General features: G+C 38.8%; 3 protein-coding genes across 3 annotated transcripts in view; 1 reads left to right on the top strand and 2 right to left on the bottom strand.

The window, feature by feature from the left end:
- LOC111342321 (uncharacterized) overlaps nt 1–12,731 on the bottom strand; it is a 32,776-nt gene extending 20,045 nt beyond the window's left edge. The window contains exons 1-11 of the mRNA XM_022949392.2: nt 12,560–12,731; nt 11,816–12,178; nt 10,948–11,270; nt 10,612–10,750; nt 9,320–9,651; nt 8,972–9,113; nt 8,274–8,599; nt 7,762–7,900; nt 6,286–6,611; nt 1,484–1,622; nt 709–1,040 (exon numbers count right to left, since the gene is read on the bottom strand). Coding sequence (XP_022805127.2) covers nt 709–1,040; nt 1,484–1,622; nt 6,286–6,611; nt 7,762–7,900; nt 8,274–8,599; nt 8,972–9,113; nt 9,320–9,651; nt 10,612–10,750; nt 10,948–11,270; nt 11,816–12,178; nt 12,560–12,716 — 2,718 coding nt within the window. The 5' untranslated portion in view covers nt 12,717–12,731. The remainder of the gene's footprint in view (nt 1–708; nt 1,041–1,483; nt 1,623–6,285; nt 6,612–7,761; nt 7,901–8,273; nt 8,600–8,971; nt 9,114–9,319; nt 9,652–10,611; nt 10,751–10,947; nt 11,271–11,815; nt 12,179–12,559) is intronic.
- Nucleotides 3,353–4,237, bottom strand: LOC148734853 (uncharacterized). The gene is made up of 3 exons (XM_088755434.1): nt 4,072–4,237; nt 3,534–3,986; nt 3,353–3,399 (listed from the first exon to the last, which is right to left on the bottom strand). Exons 1-3 carry the CDS (start codon nt 4,235–4,237, stop codon nt 3,353–3,355), a joined length of 666 nt encoding a protein of 221 aa, XP_088611560.1.
- Nucleotides 12,732–17,265: 4,534 nt separating the features above from the next.
- Nucleotides 17,266–18,525, top strand: LOC148734852 (uncharacterized). The gene has a single exon (XM_088752056.1). It carries the CDS (start codon nt 17,392–17,394, stop codon nt 18,247–18,249), a length of 858 nt encoding a protein of 285 aa, XP_088608182.1. The 5' UTR covers nt 17,266–17,391; the 3' UTR covers nt 18,250–18,525.
- The last annotated feature ends 4,429 nt before the right edge of the window (nt 18,526–22,954 follow it).

The following is a 22,954-nucleotide window of genomic DNA, read 5'->3' as shown; positions in this document are numbered from 1 at the left end:
TCACATAATATCATACCCGTAGTTGCTTTTCGCACTCGTTATCACTCATGTACAACTGTTTTTGAACATCAACAACAATAAAGATAACTTTCTCCGATAACTCTCTCAAACTCTCCAACCCCCTTCGTGTTTAGATGAGAGCATGTAAACACGGAAAAAGTTCCTTATTGCCTTATTGAACCTCACTTCAGAACCGAGGAGTCTGCTACAACAGATGATTCTTCAGAAGATGAAAGCAATTTTCTTCGATCGATTCTAAAAAAAGCGAAAGCTTAACTGGTCACGAATCTGAATTCTATTTCAATGGAGAACTTTTTATGCCGATTGCTTTTCCTGCTTCTGACACATTATAATTGGTTGGATCGTCAAATATACATCCTTACTTCCATAGTTCACTTCATTTCTAGGGTTGGCGGCTGATTCTTTTCTGAGTTGTGAGCAAACTAATCGAGATCTTTTTTGATCCCCTAACGCTACTTCCGTTCCTTTTCCCAGGTTCAATTGGCTTTTACCTTTTCGGAGGTTTCCATAATGCTCAACGCGGTTTGTCGCTTCCGAAAAGTTAATTGTAATTAGAATTTCTAATGAACTTAACTTTTTTGCTACTATTGGAAATTCTACAAAATCATAAGCGTGGCTGGCTTTTGCACTTGCTATCACCTACCCCTGTTACTGAAAATTAGCAGCAAGTAATAAGACTGAAAATACCTTGAATGAGTTGTCGTCTTTTTCTTTGTAGAAATGGAAGTTCACTCCATCATTACTGTATTGCAACCTGTACTTGGTCACCCACTGCCCTGGCCGATATCCATTCCTCCCCTGAGTTGCGACACCAGTCACAGTGGTATAGCTGCCAAGATCCACTTGAAGCCATTGTCTGAGATCCAGTACATGAGATGACCAGCCTCCTCTCTTTACTCCAGTGAACTTTAAATTCAACCTGGCACTTGATGGGGCATTACTGTTTGACCACTGTGTAGAGGCGGTTATTTGTGAATCCTTGATTTCTCCACTTTCCATTCCAAGAGGTGTACTGCACACTAAAATTAGTGAAGGTAAATTTATCGAGAAAGATGTTATTCGTCTCGTTAGGTGCAAGGAAAAGAGAAGAAATCCGGGTCCACTTCGAAGCATCGGGTCCTAGAGTCCGAAACCTTGCATGCGCATCGAGGCTGTATTACGAAGCTATAGAGCACTGTTATGAGGACGGCTGATATTAGGTTCATAATGACACTTGTCCCGCATGCTGCAGCTACTAGCATTAGAGACGTCGGTAGTGTCTTGTAGAACAGGAAGGATGGTTAAAATGACATGCACTTCCAAGAAAAAGATTAAGTAAATATCATTACATCGAGCATCGATGCAAATTCGCTTTATATCAGGCTATAATTCCATTTTCTCGGGCGATGTTGCACTTGTATCTTCAGCTTTGCACCAACCATGTAAAACGAAATCCCAATTTTTGTTACAGTTGAAACGTTACCTGTACAACCGTAGATCTCTATTCTCATCGCTATGTTTGTATACCATTCTATGGGTAAGATCCTTATGTATCGTGCTGTGATTGGCGGTTTGAGATTATTGTAAACAGTAGTTTCACTGTCGCTGTTTCCGGTAAATATCTAAACGAGAAAAACACAGAAAGCAAAACAATTAATAATAAAAGAAAAGAGTCCTACGTTTGCTTTTATGATGTATTTAAACGATATATTTATTTATTTATTTCAAGATTTGTACATATAGAATATATACAGGTGTTAGAACAAAAGTATATAGCATCCCCTACAAGGTTCAACCACCTTACCCAACCCCATAAACCTAAAAAGCAAAACATATATATAATTAAGTAAAAGTATCATAACAAGAACATGCGTTTCTTATATTCACTCTTCTACATTTTGGACAAATAATCTTGTGCGAGCGAATATTATCTCCACCAAAAACATAATGCAGACGCCAGAAGAAAAAAGATTTGAGCTTGCGCTTAAAGGAGTCCAGGGAAGTAGCTAACTTAATGACATCAGGAATACTATTCAACAAAATGGTAATTCTGTTGAAGAAAAAATCACGGAAAATTGAGGTGCGAGTTCTGTTTGTTCTAAGATAAAGTCCAGAGCTGGCTCGACGAGAACACCCCCTTAGAAAGGAAAAATATTTATCAAAGTGTGGAGTAAAAATTACATCTCCTTTAAAGGACTTATAAAAGAAAACTAAATCTAGATATTCTAACCAATAATTTAGCGGAAGTAAATTTAGTTTAATCAGACGATCTTTCTAACACAGATTACTGTTTTTACCTACAATAAAGCGCGTGGCTCTTCTTTGTGCCTGCTCGATGAGGATAAACTGATTTATAGCAGACTAAGGGTCCCAAACTCGCGAGCAATAACATAAATGGGAGGGTACTAATGAGCAGTAAAGGCGCAAAAGAGCATTACTATCGACCAGACTCGCGCAATTTCTCTTTAGGAAACCCAACATCCTATTTGCCTTAACTATGTGCTCCCTCCAAGAGGTGTCATTGAGAATCATAACCCCAGCTAATAAAGATCCTTTTCAGATTTAACCACCTCCAGGTCAATTCCATATAAACTGTAAGTAACTGGTGGGCTTACACGTTTCCTAGATATGCGCACATTTTTGCATTTGGCAGGTTGAAAATGCATTTCATTGCGCAAGAACCAATCTAAAAGCGCATCTAAATCCTGTTACAAGTTTACAAAATCAGACTCTTGCTCTATAATCTTATAGCACTTTGAGTCATCAGCAAACATTGCAATCTTTGCGCTAGATACTGCGTTTGGCATATCATTAACAAATAATAAATTTAACATCGGTCCAAGTATTGACCCCTGTCGGACCATAGATCCTACTTCTGACCAGGTAGAGCAAGTTCCATTTACAAGGACTCTCTGTTTTTTTCCAACAAGATAGTAGCAGAACCATGAGAGCAAGGGATCCCCAATTCCGTACATTTTTAACTTAGACACCAACTTACCAGGACAGACTGAGTCAAATGCTTTTGCAAAATCCAAATATCTGACAGCAGATGGCCAACTCGGTTTTTGCGACATGAGAGGCAATATGACCCTTCATCTCAAAGAAGAACTCTTTACCACAGGGGGTAGATATGGGATATCTATGATTAAATCATGCCTACTCGACAAAACCCACTCCGCAGTGCATGTTTCTCATATAAATTTGTTTTGGTTTATGTTGTAATAATCGTATTAATACACTTTATATGTGTTTTATATATTCAGTTGGTTAATGACTTTTGTCTTATTTGGTGGCTCCTAAAAGAGCCGTTTTGTTTGTTGTCGATAGACTTGTTGAATTCCATGCATCCAATCTATTCTCCTTCTGAACTTGAGCTTATCCAGGACAGGTCGATTTTCTCTGCGAATCAAACAAAAACAAAAATTAGAAACTATGATCATCAAATGAAACGAACGAGGATAATGTAATTTCCAAACGATGTAATAACACTGGAATACATCGTGAAACGTAACCTCGGCTGATATTCAACGTACCATCCTTCCTTTGCTCTTGGTGGCTCCTTTCACGGCTAAAAGTCACAAATAAGTAACTCAGATCGACAGGCCAGGTCTTCCTTGCTTGGCAAAGAGTGAGTTTCTCGCCAATTCCCGACCATTGGCAGCGATGACACTTGGAATGATCGTAGTGCAACTTCTTCTGGTTGGCGAACCGGATGGTTATGGGCTGCTGTCGACTAACAACACATCCGGTAGAGGTGCGAAACGCTCGTTCGGACCACCCATCTGGCAGAAGGTTGCCGAGATCTTCGGCTGTCACATCAAACCTTCTCATACCACGACTTAGGCCACTGAACAGGTCTTCAAAGACCCCTGGATCCATCGGAACTCGGATGGTGGTGCGTCGAATGTATCCCTTTTCTGGGACAGTTCGAACAGAAAGCTTCTGTCCAATCTCACCGACGAGATAATCTATAATTTTTTCTTTTCCTGAAAAAAGACCAAGATAAACGTTTAGTCTCGAACAAACTAGCCTTCAAGCAAAGAAAATTCGTTCCTGTTGCAATCTACTCACCTTTAAGTGAAGATCGCGCATAGTTCTTCATTGCGCTGTTACAATTTTCTTCCTGCACCCAAGTATCGTCCTTGCTTCCGAAACCCTTCCATCTCACCCGATACTCTTTACGTCCGTCAATGGAACGCAGAGCCAGAATTTTTGCGACTTCGTAGTACTTGGACATTTTTTCGCAGCAACGAGATCTAACTTTGATAAAGCTCAGTTAATGATCACTTAAAAATAGCTGTGGCCACGCACTGAAAGAACATAAAATTATCATACGGCAACAATAGTAGCTTTAATTATGCGATGTTCTATTGTCGACAAATAGAAAGGTGAAGTAACTTAAAACTATCACCTCTTTGTTAAAAGCCGCGCGGGCCACCAGAGTTTTCACTGGAAGACTAAAGTAGAACGACAACCCTCAAATATCACTGATTTTTTTTCACTCCAGCAATTTAACTTAGCGTTATTCTTAATTCCTAAGATGTACTTTCCCTAAAGTCAATTTTTTCTTCTATTTTGTTTTACGTTACTAGTAAAACTATATAGTAAAACTATCACCTCTTTGTTAGAAGCCGAGCGCGCCTCCAGTGTTTTCACTGGAAGACTAAAGTAGAACGACAAGCCTCAAATATCACTGATTTTTTTTTAGTCCAGCAATTAAACTTGGCGTTATTCTTCATTCCTAAGAATTATTTTCCGAAAAGCCAATATTTTCTTCTATTTTGTTATCTAGTAAAACTAGATAGTTTTTAAAACTTTCACCTCTTTGTTAAAAGCTGAGCGCGCCGCCATTGTTCTCGCTGCAAGACTAAATTAGAACATTAACCTTTAAATATCATTTTTCAATCCAACCACTTAAGCTGAGCGTTTTTTAATTCCTAAGTGGTATTTTCCCAAACAGAGAATTTTCTTCTCTTTTCTTTGCGTTACGAGAGTGAAAGCGTGATCGTATCAAGACTGGCGCTTCTTTGGTAAGAGAGCCGCGCTGGCAACCAATGCTTTCATTGTTTTATAACGACCACATTCAGTTGATCCTTTTTATCAATCTAATCGGATGATTTTTGCAGTCCAAAGTGCAAGTTTTCATACATGAAGCTTTTTCTTTTCTTTCTTCTTCTACGAGTAAGGCAAGTTAGTTTTAAAAATTCACAACTCTTGACCAAGGGAAACCGTCGATAAAAGCTGCTAGTTTTGCGGCTTTGTGCTGCGCGCTATTATCAACTAACCAAAGTAAAGTATAAAGAATTCTGCATTTCCAGGTTTCTTGTTTGGGTTTAATAACAATAATGAATAAGACTTATTACATTCTTCCCAAAGGGCTATTTGGTATGTAACTCGAATGAAGAAAACGCTAAAGACATGTTTCACTACGGAATATTTACGCTTCTGTCCACATTGAATACCTTTAAAAGCTGTTGAAAAAAGAGTCAGTTTTATTTGGTTTGCTTTTTTCCTCTCGTCCTCTTGCCGAGTATAGTTCGTGTATGTTCTTAACAACAAAGCATCCTTATCGTGTTAATAAATTTATAATCAACTGGTTCGCTGATTGAAAAAAATATACTGAGACAGCATGCATAGTGAAGGAGGACATTTTCTCCCTTGGGTACCCCTGTGCGAACAGCACCCCCATGAGCGACTTTCCTAACCTCTCTCCCCTGGTGCCGTTAATTCTACACACCGACAATTTTGCGACGATTTGAAATTAATCTTCGCCAAGTCTCGGCACAATTCCCTCTGCACAACAAACAACAAAAGGCTTTTGTTTGAACTTGTGAAGTCGAATTTAACCCACAACAATGGCCCATTTCTTGATACAATATTGTCAGTCTCGACTCCACGATCCAGGGCTTGCCCAATGTCTTGAAAAGCTTCAGGACATTGATACACTCTAATGGAGACTTGTATGGCCCAAGAAAATAATGGCTCGTTAGAGAAGTACTTTAACTAGATACCTGGCCTTGAGATCTACTGTGTACCATAATCTTTGCTCTTGTTGGGTCAGAAACCTATTTTCCTTTGCTTAATTCAAATTTGTTGAAGTTCGATCGAGAATATAACAATGCTCCAACTGCTTTTCTTTTTTATCAATCTGCTTTCAGCCTGGTTGCATGTGCAAACAACCATTTATAGAGCTATGAAATCTCTTATTCAGAGTAAGTCAGAAGTTTTTAATGATACCAATAATTCTTAAGGTAGCTTTACATTGATTTAGTCAACGCTGCGTACCTTGCGGTTGCCTCCAAGAACTTCCTTGTACGACCTGAAATTGATTTCGTTAATACTGTGTTGTAACTCAAAAGAAGTCACCCATTCGTCATAGCCATCCCTCCCTTGAGTCGCCACTCGTGTTACTCGAGTGTAACTACCAAGATCCACCTGAAGCCATTGATCACGGTCATTTGTAAGAGGAAGCCAACCGCTCTGCTTTGTTCCACTTATCTTGGTATTCAGTCTGGCACGCTGTGGCGCATGATTATAATCTAGTTGAGATGATGCACTAATTTGATCATCGGAGATTAAGCCACTCTCCATACCGACTGGTAAAATACAATCTAGAGGAGAAAACGGACAATCGGGGATTTACAATGGTTTACTTGGAGAACCTCGAGCTCCCAGCCCGATTCCATGATTTGTAATTTGATGATTTCATTTTAAGTTGAGTCATAGTTTGGACAAAATGCCGAGGACACCTTTCCATCATTTCCTTTCCATTATTCTATATTAACAATTTGGTATTGTTTGTGTTTGTGGAAATACCGCTTTGAAATTGCCCAAATTTGTAATTGATCTGGGAAATTTAAGGAACTTTAGTTATTCCTTTATTTTCTATTGGAATAAGTTTAACAACTGCCACTTTCATGCTGGCGTCCTATGAATTATTTTGAAAGGAGACCTTTATCCAACGAGGAGGCGACGTGGCCGAGTGGTTAAGGTAATGAACTCCGGTGTCCTGGGTTCAAGTCCTCCACCCTGTCATTCACTGGGTTTGTTCTCGGTTGCCCTAAGTTCAACTCCTCGGCTGCGCTCTGTAAATAGCCTAGTGATCTGCCTCCTGCCAGTAGGGATTTTCAATTATAAAGCGCTTTGGGGCTTCCAATAAGCGCTATATAAATTGTTCACATCTTTTTTTATTCGTCTTCGATAAACGTTACATTGTGTCACGGTTAAAATGTGTAAATCAGCAGAGTAGGTTGATGTTTCTCTTTTGACGTGAAATTTTTCCGACAAGCATGACAACTTTTTGGATATATAATGGTAGTTCCATAACTGGATAATCTTAGTTCGTCAGTTAGTCCGTGTATGGGTTAGCAAATAGCCGCGACAGATTTGAGTCAACTTTAAATTTAATCTTCCCCTCCAGTGAGTAACTATCAAGCAATTTTGCTTTACATCATTGTTGTTGGGAAGGTTATAAGAAGAAAAGAAATATTAGCTTGGGAATATTGTTAGATCTGAACTCCAAATTCTCAAAATCGCAATTGTAAGAATTCCATGGCAAAAAAGAAGGAGAACGGATACTGAGAAACAGTTAACGGTTACAAACACACACAGCTGGCTATACATAAGTTCCGTTGGGAATGATTTTAGCCATGGTGCCTCCTGCTTGAGAACCGTCTCTAGATAAAAACGAAAACAATGCCCAAAGCAACCCCTTAACCCATCAGAAAAATATTTTCAAAACAAAGAATCGTTTTCGATCACCTGAACATCCAAAGAGCTCTATCCTCATGGAGATATGTTTGTTCCACTGTGTTGGGATTATGCGGACATACCGTGCTTTGAGTGACGGACGAAGTGTATTATATACAACTTCGTCACGGTCTCGGTTTCCCCTTAACTCCTAAAATGGTCACAAACATCACAGTTAATTAAGACCTGATTTGGGGTCTGACTATCATGGACGTTTTTCGATACGGAAGAGTTTGTTTATCTGATTGTGATAAGTTACTCTACTGTTTGTTAGTTGTTTGTTTGTTTGTTTTCCCAGCTTTACTTTCAGAATTGCGCTTAAAATAACAGGTAATCATGAATGACTAAAGAGATAATGCAACAACGTGGCTAGTCAACGGCGTGCTTTTGTGGTTTCCTAACCGTGGTTATGTCCTATTCAAACTGAGGTGCAAGCATTAAATTTACAGTATTTGCAGATGAATATTTTCATTTATGATATAAATATGTCTATTAGAAGTTGATAAAATGAGGAAAAACGATACCGTAACCGAATTGTCTCCAGTTTTTTGGTAGAACTTGTAGTTCACTCCATTATCACTGTACTGTAACTTGTATCTGGTCACCCACTCATCGGCTCCGTTCATCCCCTGAGTCGCCACTTGTGTCACTCGAGTGTAACTACCAAAATCCACCTGAAGCCACTGGTTGGTATCATTTGTAAGAGCCGACCACCCTCCGGCTTTGCTTCCCTCGGCCTGAAAATGCAACCTGACTTGTACTGGGGAGTGGTTTCCATCCGATTGCGAGGAAGCAGTGATTTGCGCGTCAGATATTGACCCACTTTCCATGCCAAGAGGGACTGCACATTCTGCAATAAGTGAGTTTTGATATCAGTGTTATTCACATTTTGGTACTTGACAAAAGTGTGTGTCACGGTCACGCGATCATCGTTACAAACACTTACAGTTTGTCCACGAACAAATTACAAATAATTTACTGTAACAGATAAAACTAAAATAGAATTAACCTTCCTTTAGCGAGAAAAAAAGGCCAAAAAATATATTTTGTTTAATAGCTGATGTGACAGTATGGCTTTGGCCTTAGCTAAGAGAAATGTGATATCAACCTTGTAACAGGGTTTCTTTCCGTTGAGCTTCGAATGTGTTTAGAGCTCCCCCTCCCCATGAGAAATATCTATTTCCTAAAAATTATCCTGAATAAAATAATATTTGGAACATACCTAGACAACCATATATTTCGGTTCGCATTCCGACTCTATAACCGTTCCAGCGTAAAGGTTTGAATCGAATGTAACGAGCTGTGATTGACTGCTTTAGCTTGTTACGCACAACTGACAGGTAGTCTTGATTTCCATTAAACACCTGTGAAAAGGATACACAACATAATTTTAGAGAGACTTGTAATCGCCTTTTTCACTTCAGGACGTACACACTAGAAGTTTTGAACATAGCATTACGCCCAAGGTGATAACAAAGTGAGCACCTTCTATCATGAAACCCAGCTTAGACTGAAACATTCACATGATCATGCTCAATCCATGATTATTTAAATTACTTTCTGTGTATACCTTAGGTAGCGTTTCTCCAGGTTCTTTGTAAAAATTAAAGGCTTTTCCATCATCGCTGTATTGTAAATTGTAACTAACTATCCATAAGTTGTAATGGTGCCAGGGCCACAAGCTCCGCCAGAACCAGTTCACTCCTTGAGTTGCGACACTTGTCACAGTTGAGTAAGTTCCAAGATCCACCTGAAGCCATGGTCTACGATTAGCACTATAAGCAACCCAGCCGCCCAAGTTCAACCGTGCAGATTTAGGAGGATTGTAATACCATTGAGTGGAGACGGTAATTTGACTATCGGAGATAACCTGGCTTTCCATGCCAAGTGGTGAGGAACAACCTGAATGGGTTTGATCAGAAAGGAAACAAAAAATGTGCTTGATTGACACTTTCGAAACAGCAATTCTTCACTCTAACCTATCATGATTCATACGATAAGCTTAGTTTTTACGCGAATTTTAACTGGTCCCTACTTATGATCTGTTGGAGGTCAGACGCGTGGTTGACCTCACCAGTAACAATTTTTGGCTTCTTTATATTATGAAACGTACAGATTACACGTTGCTGTGGGTCTGTAAAACAACAGATCGTAGAATAATAGAAATAATAAGTCGTGCATAAGTTTTAGAGGCAACTAAGCGCTTAGAATTATATAGAGTTGGAACTCTAAACTACTACTTCAAACACCCGCTTATGTTTTTGAAAAAATTACAGATTTTAAGTAAGAGTAAATATATCTTATTAACCAAGCGCGAGGGCCGTACTGGGAGAATATCGGCCTGAGGTCTTGACAGTACGGACCGAGCGCAGCGAGGTCCGTACAAAAAAGACCGAGGACCGATATTCTTCCAGTACGGTCCCGAGCAAGCTTGGTTAATAAGAGATTTATTATACGACTGAAGTTCAAAGGGACACAAGTGCGGTATCATTCGGGACCATTCGGGACAGTGCCCGGTCCAACACTGAGAGAATATTGGACCGGCAATACAGCATTTTGATTGGTTGATTTTAGTTATTAGCCTTCTGACTGCCCGAGTCGTGTAATAAAATAAGATAACAAGATTCTCTTCTCTATTTTAAAGGAAAATAACTTAGAAAAATGGATTTTCTTATCAGTTTTGTACACAATTTTTTTCTTGGTACCGTTTTCTTTTAATCTATTCTCGATTATGTCACAATATATAATTTCGTCCTCAAGCACCAGAAGCACACCAACGCTTTGTGTCTCTGAACTGTGGTTTCTTTAGAAACACTTAACTGCAGTTTTTTCTCAGTAAGAGACCATGATTTCATGAAATACCTTGACACCCATAGAGCTCCATTCTGAGTGATGTGTGGTTGTGCCACGTGACTGGCAATAGCTTGATGTAACGAGCATTGATTGGTGAGATCAACTTGTTATACACAACTGTATCACTGTCTTGATTGCCGTGGAGTACCTGATTGTATAAAACAAAACCAACTGAGCTTGAAAAGAAACCCTACCTTCACTCAACAGGAGCTCACGTACAAACTTTAAAAATACTGATGCAACGAGATGAATGTGTCGGTAGGTCCAAAGGTTCACTTACTCGTTACACTTTAAACCATTTTTTTTAAAAATAGGGGAAAAAACTATCATCCAAAGAGATTTTACCTTAGCTGACATTTTATCAGGTTCTTTGTATAACTGGAAGATCACTCCGTCATAACTAAATTGTAACGTGTAAGTTGTTATCCACTGCCGCAATTTTGAAGAGTTCTTCCCCTGAGTCGCCACACCTGTCACTGTGGTGTAACTGCCAAGATCCACCTGAAGCCATGGCTCACGATCATTTACAAGAGACGACCATCCCCCTTCCTTGCTGCCCTGTTCAATGAAGTTCAGTCTCGCCTGTCTTGGTGTGCTGTTGTTATTCATTCGCGAAGACGCACTTATTCGCGCATCCAAAATCGCGCCACTCTCCATTCCAAGGGGTCCTACAAATGTATCAAATACAAGGGGTCAAATAAAACAGCTGACTTTTTGCACTATATTCTGATTAATAACTCATATATGAGCTTTCTTCTGATATATTCATGCCTTGCAAACTAAATTGACATTAACAAATCTCAGTTCAGGGTGCAAAGTTCAAGCCCGGGAGAGCCACGTCCTGTTTTCACAAGTTCAACGAAGCTTTGATTTCTCCTTCATTTGTAACATTACATGACAGGTTAACATACGATAAAATCACGCAGAATGCTATCGTCTTTCGCCTCATTCGCTTGTAGTGCCTAGTTTATCAAGGAAAGGAATAACAATCAATTTTCATGTCTAGAAATAGTCAGCAGTTCAAATTTACCGTCGGTGCACTTAAACAGTACTCAATCTGCGCGATACAACTCACTAGTGCTATAGATTAGGGCTTGATCTAAGTTCTGTGTCGAAGTGTTTTGAATCAGTTCATTTTTCGAGGATTTTCTTTGGATACATCTCAAACTTTTATATATTTATTTTGTATCACTGTCAATGAACATACTCTTACCAGAACACTTAACAGCGCTATAAGAAGCTTGGAACCCATAGAAGGAGCCATTCTCATCTGATCTGAATACTACAAGAAGGCTGTTTGAGGAAGAGTAAATTCCATTCCTGGGGGGAGGCTGACCGCCATAGAACACTGCTAACATTTTCTCTGTTTGGTTGGTGCCATCGTACAAACAAACAGCGTCCGTGTTGTTTTCAGATTGTAGACTGAAGTGGGTAAACATTAATGCCACTTGAAAAGATGCTTTCACCATGATCTTCCACATGCAGTATTGCCCATCTGGGTACCTTTCTGGATAGTTAGGTGAGTAAATAACGCCGTTGTCTCCCTGTAGAGTTTGGTTTTGGCATTTATAGTCTCCTGCAAGTTAGACAAGGTTATTTTTCCTATGATCAAAGTTGCTTTCTTTGGACTCACTGGGAAGAAAACTCAGGTCACAGAAAGATTGTCACAAGTCTCTACAATTGCTTGTACATGATTTTTCCCATCCTCTCTCGCCTTTTTGCGCCTCTCTCAATCAATGTTCGCCTAATGTGAGTAAGAGGGCTGATTGAACTGACAAGCACGTCATTTCCTGAATACTGGTCGATCAAGGTAGAAACCCAAATATTATGTTCAATTCACTGATTTATGTACATCGGCACCTTGTAGAACCAAAGAGGCACTGAGCGATCTTAAATATTCACTTGTTGAGCAAATGTATAGACATTTAGAGCATTACACTATACCGAGTTGACATACTTGATGAAAGGGGAATTTTCTGACTTATTTCACTGGGCCTTCGATATCTGTTGTTCTGCTTCTGTTTTACCCATGCTTGCTGTCCTGTGCCTGCGTAACCAACAAATGCAAAAGAAGATCGATAGCTTCCTCGAACAGAACCACGAGCCCCCAGCATCTTGAGAGCGTTAACCGCCGATGAGGAATATTGGCTGCCATCTTCTTGAACGGCGACCAAAACAATTTTGCTAAAGTAAGGAAAAATATCAAAATATATAATCCACAGGAGAGAATTAAAAGGTCAGCTCTTGATGGTTGACTTCTAACACGAACCAAGAGATTCTCTTTGAATTTCACTCACTTAAATCTGGTTTTTCCAAACATTTTTTTCTGGTGTAAGCGGTATTAGACTGGGAGAGTTAAGTGCCAGCAGGAAAAAAAATGTCAAAAAGCTGGTCGTAAAGATCACTTCCAGCGAAGTAATCTAGGACGTCTTTCAGTTCTTTCGGTTTCTCAGTGATTTCTTTAATGTAGTTTGTTCAGGTAATTTTCCAACCCAGTTGTTGTCAAGACAATAAAGGCTAGACCAATGATGTGTTCGACATTCTCTAACTGACTTGAAAATAACTGCACTGCAAAATTAGATGAATCAACGAAAGTATAGAAAAAGCTGGGTAACCGCTCGCCCGACTCGTCTTACGACCGAAAGTAGTCCTAGATTACATGGCCGCAAGTGATCATTACACCGGTGAGTCCTCTGTTCGAGAAACGTAATTTCTAAAAATCTATATGATACCTAAGCTAAAAAGAGTTAGGCATCACATTAAAGGTGTGATTTTCCAAGGCTAAAATGCTAGAATTACACCATAAACCTGAAATAAAATTACTTACTTTCCTTTAATGCTTTTGAGGTGATCTCTCAGGTTATCACCAGCATATCTTTTCCCATGGGTGTCGAAAACTTTTGAAGAAAGAATGACACCTGAGAGAAAAAAAAAACATGGCCGGTTTGAGAACCAGGAATTATAAAAGATAAAAAAAAAAATTTAAATCCTCTTTTGCACTGAATCAAGAAAGTGCAAAAGTCCTGGACAAAAATATGACTCAATTCAAGACTAATAAGTAAAGCGAAGATTTATATTGATCAAATAAATCAATCAGAGCAAGCAATGCGTAATACATATATCTTATTAGACGTTTTGTTGTGTAGTATCGCTGAATATTTTTACGAGTTGTGCCGTATTTTGACGAGCCCGTAGGGCGAGTAGTTTTGTATTTTGACGAGCCCTACGGGCTCGTCAAAATACAAATAACGAGTAAAAATACTCAGCGATACTACACAACAAAACGTCTAATAAGTTATTTATTATCCAACACGCCAAACTGTTATTTCAGTGCGGGCGAATTTCGCGGATATTTTTTTTACGAGGAGGGCGTGACAGAAGTATGCGAAGCGGAACGGAATTGGCGCGTTGTCGTGTTGCTGTTTCTATTTTCGTCATTAAATGAAGAAATTTTCTGGTCGTCAAGTTGTTTTTCTTCGTTCGATTCATCTAAAAAACTTTGACCTATATTTTCCAGCCATTATGACTCTTCGTTGTCGGAAATATGATTCAAATTGTCGACCATTTTTTTTTTTTTTCGTAACTACAATCCAATTCTTCGTTTGCGCGATGCTAGAAAACCTGTTTAACCGGTACTCTACAATAGACGAGTACAAATACCGCGTGATATTTGTACTCGTCTATGGCGTTATTTGTACTCGTCTAAGTGTAGTTGGATAATAAAATACATCATTTGAGGCTGAGAGAGAAATGATTTAGGTTTAGCCAAAATGAAGGGTGTTGGCTGCCCATTTCTTTAATGTTCATTTCTTAAATTGCCACGAAACACCATTCGTCCGAAGTTCAGCTCAATGTTGTGCACGGTTTATATGCCGGTTTTTGTGGTCGGAAAATGTCCTCGACTTTTTCTCGGGGATTATTCGACAATATTCGCTCTTTGGCTTATAACTCTGCTGAGAATAATAACTAGATTGAAAAGCACGCAGACGCCATTTAGATCTTGCCTAAGCCAAGGAGCTTTTTCCTTGCTTATATTGTCGAGATTTCCCTAATCATAACTAAATGTAAGTAATACCTTAATAATACACACACCTGTTGCCCCGTCCACAACAACAACGTTATGCCCTCTGCCGTGACGGGAGTAATCCTTGCCGTTCACCTTGATATAAGCAATTCCACGTGTGAACGATGTCTTTCCTCTATCACTGTACCCTTCGCTTCTAATGTATACATCTAAAGCTGGAGCTGTAACAGATACTGCAACCCGGAACCGAACAATCAGTTCAGCTAAGTTCGTTCCATTGTTCAGTCTGTTTTCAGTTACAATGTTTTGGGGGGGATAAAGTGACAGAAATACTGAGTCGTTCGCCATTTAAAGGCTGGGTACACCGTAAGTAAAGATTGTGTCAGTCCAGTTATCACTTTCACAGGAAACAGAATGGAGTCGAATAAAACTAACATCGACCATTTTTTCACCGCTTCTAGTATGGAATTAAGTGCATTAGTTAATTATGTTTTATCAGGGCAAGTATAAAGCTCAAAATAAATATTATGCTTTATTAACAATAAATATGTCATTTGGATTTGTCTTTTTGTTTCTTTTTTGAGAAGCATACTTTAAGAAAAAGTTGCGTAATTTTTAAAAACGAGCATTGTTTTAAGTATAATTCGGAGAAAAATGGAGCAATATTAGTGGCACAATATGATACTTTCCCTAGCACAATCTATAACAAAGGCCTAGTCGGAAAATTGTTTTGGCTCGATCGCTAATGAAGCGAAAGTCGCCCATTTCTAATGTTGATGATGTCGCAGAGAGTTTCTTGTTGGGCTCGCGCAATATCAGCGCGAAACATAATCGCAACATAACGTGATCCTAAAAAAAAAAAAAAAAGATGCGCTTGAATGAAACTGAGCGCGGAGAGTTTTGAATTTTGGATGTCAGTGAAGTTACACAGAGAGTTTAATTTGTAGCTCGCGTGTCAAAAGCGCAAAAGAGTATGACTTGAAACTCTTTTGCAATGAGAAAGTTACAGAAGTGCCCGAAAGAGCTTTTGATATTGCACACTTCGTCGTGTTGCAGGGAAAATTTTCCGCCAGGTTTGCAATCCAAAGGAAGATTCGCTATATACTTTTAGTGTTTTTATGAATCCCGAGCTAAGGTAATGAATTTTTAGTGTAAAGGCTGTCAGCTAAAGAATCAGTTGCATGAGTAATACTGTTCCGTCGTTCCGATTAGCAGTCAACACTAAATTGAAGCTGCAAATAAAACCTTACCTGCCGATAAAAAACTGTTTAGCAGAGAAATCAAACTTAAAGCTTTCCAAAGCAACATCTTGAGTTCCTCATTGAAGATGTTATTACACATTTGTGTGTTTGTGCCCATATTCATTCACCTTTTATAGAATTAGGTTGTCATAACCCGAGAGCAAAACGTGACTCATGCACTAGGCAGATGTCAAGTGGTCAATCCTTCACAATGGGATCTATAACGTTTTTGCAGTTTCGAGAATTTTTTCATTTTCCAACTATGAAAAATGTGAAATCTCACAACGTACGGATTCATGACTGGAGAGCCCCTTTAATGGCACCTAGGTAAAGCTTTAAGAGGCTGTCCATCTAAGAAAGGATAAGGCAAATTTCGGACCTTCACCGATTTCCCTAATTTTTACTGTGAAAGTCGATACTTCTATCCCATGAACAAATATTGTGTTTATTTTGAATCAGTCCGGTTTTTTCATTTTTACGAGATATTTTTCAAGGTGACCTCAAAGGCATCCAGTTCCCCCCCCCCCGACCTCCATAATTTAGCTACAAAAGTCGATCGCTGCTGAAGCCGTATTTTCAACTCTAAAAAGCTTTCTATTTTACATGTCTAAGATCAACCCTCTGCCACTACGTTAACGGTCAAATGATTACACTGTATATATTTTTCACTGAGTTACAAATTTTTCAAAATACTTACCTCGAGCACTGAAATTTGTGATGCGTGAGGTACATGTGGTTGAAAGCTATTTTCTCTTATGTGGGACCTGATCTAGAGTCAAATCTATTACAGCCTATAAGCACTTACACCTAATAAGTAAATTATGGAATAAAACTTTTGGGTACTCTTCATGGCGCGCCGCAGAGAGCTTTGCAAATTTCACAAATATTCGCCATTTTGATCGAAATCAAAGATAACGCGATCCTACCAACAGGTAAATTTGGGATCAGAGAACTTGTTACAAATCATAAAATAAAACTGAAGAGCGGATTTTTATATTGAAAAATACATATCATGCGACTTTTTCGCCGTTAAGTTGAAAACATTGGTGTTCTAAAGAGGATAGACCTGTGTTTATAGTTAATAAATTATGCAAATTAGCATTCTTTAAAATTGTGTCCATAAAATTTTTTTTCTAGGATGTTCTTAAACACAAAGAGCTGTCTCTTTTAACTGAAGAGCATATTATTCCACACTTCTAAGGCAAGGTATTTTTTGAGTTTATGGCCATTTTCATCTCCCACGAAGCGCTGATTAAGTAAAACAGCAGTGTTTGTTTTGCACGCTTATCGCCAACTAATTCAGTTATCATCAACCACAGAGAAGTGGACATCGAGGATCTTACCAGTAATATTTCCTTAACCTCTCTTCAGTAGCAAGAGCTGTTTTTTTTTCCTGCAGGACGCAACAGAGCTCGTTTTCCTAACAGCTTCTTTTATCGGTCAGCGGGCAGGTATTGAAGTCTTTCGGTATGACTTTTCAGAGCCACAGTATGGCAAGGATTGTGTGATCGTATCCTGTGCCCAATGAAAACATGCATCCGATGTTTCTGCAACGAAGGACACGACATTCTAACAGCGGGAGACATGAGAAAGGCGCTCTCTAAGAGACCAGTGAAAGGTACATCCGCGTGCGTATGTGAAGTTGACGAGTCTAAGAGAACCTTGGAAGTGAACAAGATAGATTGTTTTAGCAAGCTACACAACATCCAGTTTGGGGAAAAAAGCATACGTGCGTGGAGGTCGTACGGAATAGGGCGTGGCAAGGAGATTTCTTACGACCAGCTAGTTTCAAGTGACCAAGGGGACACCGCTCTCGTTGTAAGTAAGGAGTTCTTCCCTTTTCACAATGCACGTGTGTATGAATACACAGTTCCTAGAACAGAGGGTTCAAATGAAGACGATGATTTGGACGATTCAAAGATGGACATGTTTGAATGTTCGGAGCCTGGATGTGTGAAGAGTTTCCAAACGTTTTCAGAGCTCGATTTACATTTGAACGTAGGGGACCATTGTGTGAAGGATGAAAGGCTGTCAGAAACAGTATATGATAAACTCCGTAGAGATTGGGCAGAGAGGTTTACTACATCAGTCAGCATCACTGACGAACCACAGTGCGAAACTAGTACCCACCAGGTTGTACGTGACTCAATGCCTCCAGTAAACACTGTCAGTATGGGCTGGGCCCTACCCAAGCCACGAGCAGGATCCACTAGATTCAGTTGCAAGGTTAAGAATTATTTAACAGCAAATTTTGATCAAGGCGAACAATCAGGGCTAGAAGCTGACCCTCAGCAAGTTTCGAATGATATGCGAAAGGCAAGAGACGAGCAGAATAATAGGTTGTTTGACCGAGACGAGTGGCTTACCAAGAGCCAAGTGTAGGGGTTTTTCTCTCGCCTTACAGCAAACAGAAAAAGGCAACGAACACCCTCAGAAATCAAGCAAAATCCGAAGGAACTCTCCCTAGAGGAAGAGGAAGCTGAACGACAACGGCTGATGGAACACATCCTTAATGAACTAAAGCCGCAGCACCCTCTGTCCTACGATGCCTTTAATCTGTGCGAGTGCGCAAAGGAGAATAAGCTTAGTCTTTTTAATGTAGCAATGCTCAAAGAAATCTCGTTTTTTGAAGTACCATTTAAATCGAGAGACAGGAAAAAAGACCTTATTGAACAACTGATGTCATTTATACAGGAGTGCCAATGCTTTAATTAAACTATATCAGAAGCCGCATAGCCCAGGAAAACAAATGATGGTGCCTGTGGAGCGAGTTTGTTTTAGAACAATAGGCACAGCCTCAAAGTAACCTGATAAATAGTTGTACTCAGCGAATTAACGTAATCACTTCTGAGAAAATTCGCGAAAATCTCTCAAAATTTGTCGTCATTAAGTTTGTGGCGATGTTCTTAACTCGCAAAAATTAAAAGAGAAAAAAGAAAGGGTAAAAATACTACCCTGACCGTGGGAGATGTCAATAGCATTTACGCGTGAATATAGGTTTGTGATTTTCTTAATTTCGAGAAATTAATGATATGTGAATTTTGCAGGAGTTTATTAAAATGCCAGTTTCGATCATTTGTATTATTTTTCAATTTCTCCCGGCAGGATTCTCCTACTCTCGATGACTCAATCATATTGCATATCTTCGGGATTCGCGTTTGGTTCGACGACAAGACAAACCTCTGAAACTAGATGTTGCGTGACCAGGCGTCACTGACTCAGTCACGTTGAAAAATTAAACATGTAAATTTCACCTCTTCAACAAATACCGTTTTGAAATGATGAATATATGAATACAGTATATTGGAACTGCGGAACGAGAAGAAGTTCATCGCAATTATAGACGAAACTTTTAATTTGAGAAAATAAACGTGAAAAATTCATGCTTGAACGTAATTCGAACCCTTGACTTTTGCAACACCGCCGGTTCAGCGCTCTTACCATTAGGCTAACAAACCAACTGTGATGCCATTCTACAAATGATGATGAACAACTTGCTAACCACTTAAAAGGAAAACTTTAGCTAATAGCTGGAAGAAATGGTCAAATCTGGCAAATTGGCCACAATAATAAACACGAGTGAAATGAACAACTTTTCAAAAAGGGCTTATACTATTTTGCGAAACGAAACGAAACGAAACGAAACGAAATTATACTATTTTGCGAAACGAAACGAAACGAAATTTTGCGAAATGGCGTTTTTTCGCCTTTAGTTAGCAAATATGTCCTCCTCGTCCGAAACAAAATGTTTTCACTAATAAAATGATCAATATTTCTAAGAGCCTGCTCACCTCTCATTTTATTGACCATAGTAGAATTCGTTTCGCAAAGTAGTGATTTTTGACAGAATTACTATTTTGCGAAATGGCGTTTTTTCACCTTTATTCGCCAAATATGTCCTCTTCGTCCGAAATAAAATGTTTCCACCAATAAAATGATCAATGTTTCTAAGAGCCTGGTGACCTCTCATTTCATTGACCATAACAGAACTCGTTTCGCAAAGTAGTAATTTTAACATAATTACTATTTTGCGAAATGGCGTTTTTTTCGCCTTTATTTAGCAGATATGTCCTCTTCGTCCGAAACAAAATGTTTCCGCCAATAAAATGATCAATATTTCTAAGAGCCTGGTCACCTCTCATTTTATTGACCATAACAGAACTCGTTTCGCAAAGTAGTAATTTTAACATAATTACTATTTTGCGTAATGGCGTTTTTTCGCTTTTATTTAGCAAATATGCGCTCCTCGTCCGAAACAAAATGTGTCCACTAATAAAATGACCAATATTTCTAAGAGCCTGGTCACCTCTCATTTTATTAACTAAAATAGAACTCGTTTCGCAAAGTAGTAATTTTGACAGAATTACTATTTTGCGAAATGCCGTTTTTTCGCTTTTATTTAGCAAATATGTCCTCCTCGTCCGAAACAAAATGTGTCCACTGATAAAATGATCAATATTTCTAAGAGCCTGGTCACCTCTCATTTTATTGACCATAATAGAACTCGTTTCGCAAAGTAGTAATTTTGACAGAATTTCTATTTTGCGAAATGGCGTTTTTTTCACCATTATTTAGCAAATATGTCCTCTTTCCCCGAAACAAAATGAAAGACAACTACTTGTTTTTGTTCTCGATTGCTCTTTATTGGCTCGGAGTTTACTGTTTATTGTTGTTATAATTCTGTTTTCTATACTATTTTGCGAAACGAAACGAAACGAAATTTTGCAAGAATGCCTTTTTTCGCCTTTATTTAGCAAATATGCCCTCTTCGTCCGAAACAAAATGTTTCCACTAATAAAATGATCAATATTTCTAAGAGCCTGGTCACCTCTGGTCACCTTATAACGTATTTTCCTAGCAGTTTGACCAAACATCGAGCGTTAATTGAGTTCGGCTGGAATTGCCAGTCACGCATGTGGCTTGTTGGTCAGCTATAAAATCGAGTTGCGGCAACCATAAATAGAACAGAACAAAATACAAGGAATACAGAGCAGAATAGAAAACAGAATTATAACAACAATAAAGAGTAAAGTCCGAGCCAATAAAGAGCAATCGAGAACAAAAACAAGTAGTTGTCTTTCATTTTGTTTCGGGCAAAGAGGACATATTTGCTAAATAAAGGTGAAAAAAACGCCATTTCGCAAAATAGTAATTCTGTCAAAATTACTACTTTGCGAAACGAGTTCTGTTATGATCAATAAAATGAGAGGTGACCAGGCTCTTAGAAATATTGGTCATTTTACTAGTGGACATTTTGTTTCGGACGAAGAGGACATATTTGCTGAATAAAGGCAAAAAAACGCCATTTCGCAAAATAGTAATTCTGTCAAAATTACTACTTTGCGAAACGAGTTCTGTTATGATCAATAAAATGAGAGGTGACCAGGCTCTTAGAAATATTGGTCATTTTATTAGTGGAAACATTTTGTTTCGGACGAGGAGGACATATTTGCTACATAAAAGCGAAAAAACGCCATTTCGCAAAATAGTAATTCTGTCAAAATTACTACTTTGCGAAACGAGTTCTGTTATGGTCAATAAAATGAGAGGTGACCAGGCTCTTAGAGACATTGACCTTTTTATTGGTGGAAACATTTTGTTTCGGACGAAGAGGACATATTTGCTGAATAAAGGTGAAAAAACGCCATTTCGCAAAATAGTAATTCTGTCAAAATTACTACTTTGCGAAACGAATTCTACTATGGTCAATAAAATGAGAGGTAAGCAGGCTCTTAAAAATATTGATCATTTTATTGGTGGAAACATTTTGTTTCGGACGAAGAGGACATATTTGCTAAATAAAGGCGAAAAAACGCCATTTCGCAAAATTTCGTTTCGTTTCGTTTCGTTTCGCAAAATAGTACAATTTCGTTTCGTTTCGTTTCGTTTCGCAAAATAGTACAACAACAAATTCCGTTGGCACGTCGTTGATAACTGAAAACAAAGGCTAGCGCTCTTGAACATTAAGTAAGTTTCTCAAGTCCAAAAGGGATACAACAGTAACGTTTCCACTTCTATAGAAACTATTGTTTGCATGGTCAAATATTGCTACGGAAACTATTTTGGACGCGTGTGTCGAAAAACAAGGAACGCAAGCAGCTAATTTGCATATGACTACAGAGAAAGGTTAATCTGAAACATTTCCTCCATGCCATGTAAAACGGACAAAACAATACTTTTATCGATTTGATACTTCATTAAGGATTTGGTATTTTATCTTCAAGCAGTTTTAGGCCGTTAGAGCTTAGAAATCGGATTCATGTGCGGATCGTGTTATCTTTGGTTTCGATCAAAATGGCGAATATTTGTTAAATTCGCAAAGCTCTCTGCGGCGCGCCATGAAGAGTGCCCAAAAGTTTTATTCCATAATTTACTTATTAGGTGTAAGTGCTTATTGGCTGTAATAGATTTGACTCGAGATTAGGTCCCACATAAGAGAAAATAGCTTTCAACCACATGTACCTCACGCATCACAAATTTCAGTGCTCGAGGTAAGTATTTTGAAAAATTTGTAACTCAGTGAAAAATATATACAGTGTAATTATTTTACCGTTAACGTAATGGCAAAAGGTTGATCTTAGACATATAAAATAGAAAGCTCGTTAGAATTGAAAATACGGCTACAGCAGCGATCGACTTTTGTAGCTAAATTATGGAGATCGGGGGGGAAACCGGATGCCTTTGAGGTCACCTTGAAAAATATCTCGTAAAAAGTGAAAAAACCAGACTGGTTCAAAATAAACGCAACATTTGTTCATGGGATAGAAGTCTCGACTTTTACAGTAAAAATCAGGGAAATCGGTGAAGGTCCGAAATTTGCCTTATCCGTTCTTAGGCGGACAGCCTCTTAACACTTGCTAGAACTTTAATGTTATCGTTTACCAGAAGTATTCGATCTTCTGTTTGTCTCAAAAACACCGACTTTTTACGAGATTTATAACCTGTGAGAGGAAGTTCGAGGGCTATAATTATAATTATGACATCGCTCGCAGCGCCCTTGGGCAAGATGAAGCGAATCCTGTGCTCTGATTGGCTACCCGCACTGATCCCGCGCATGAAAAAAACAGAATTAGAACTACGTTCGTAA

Source organism: Stylophora pistillata, chromosome 3, assembly GCF_964205215.1.
Source record: "Stylophora pistillata chromosome 3, jaStyPist1.2, whole genome shotgun sequence".
In the NCBI taxonomy this organism is placed as follows: domain Eukaryota; kingdom Metazoa; phylum Cnidaria; class Anthozoa; order Scleractinia; family Pocilloporidae; genus Stylophora; species Stylophora pistillata.
Note: the sequence above shows the minus strand (reverse complement) of the source record. Positions and strands in the feature narration are given on the sequence as shown.

Bases quoted from the DNA above. Each gene is read 5' to 3' on its own strand.
- LOC148734853 (XM_088755434.1), bottom strand. From the start codon at position 4,237: ATGTCCAAGTACTACGAAGTCGCAAAAATTCTGGCTCTGCGTTCCATT. The intron at 3,987-4,071 runs GTGAGTAGATTG...GTCTTTTTTCAG, and splicing joins TGCGCGATCTTCACTTAAAG to GAAAAGAAAAAATTATAGAT. The intron at 3,400-3,533 runs GTACGTTGAATA...TTTGATTCGCAG, and splicing joins CCAAGAGCAAAGGAAGGATG to AGAAAATCGACCTGTCCTGG.
- LOC148734852 (XM_088752056.1), top strand. From the start codon at position 17,392: ATGAAAACATGCATCCGATGTTTCTGCAACGAAGGACACGACATTCTA.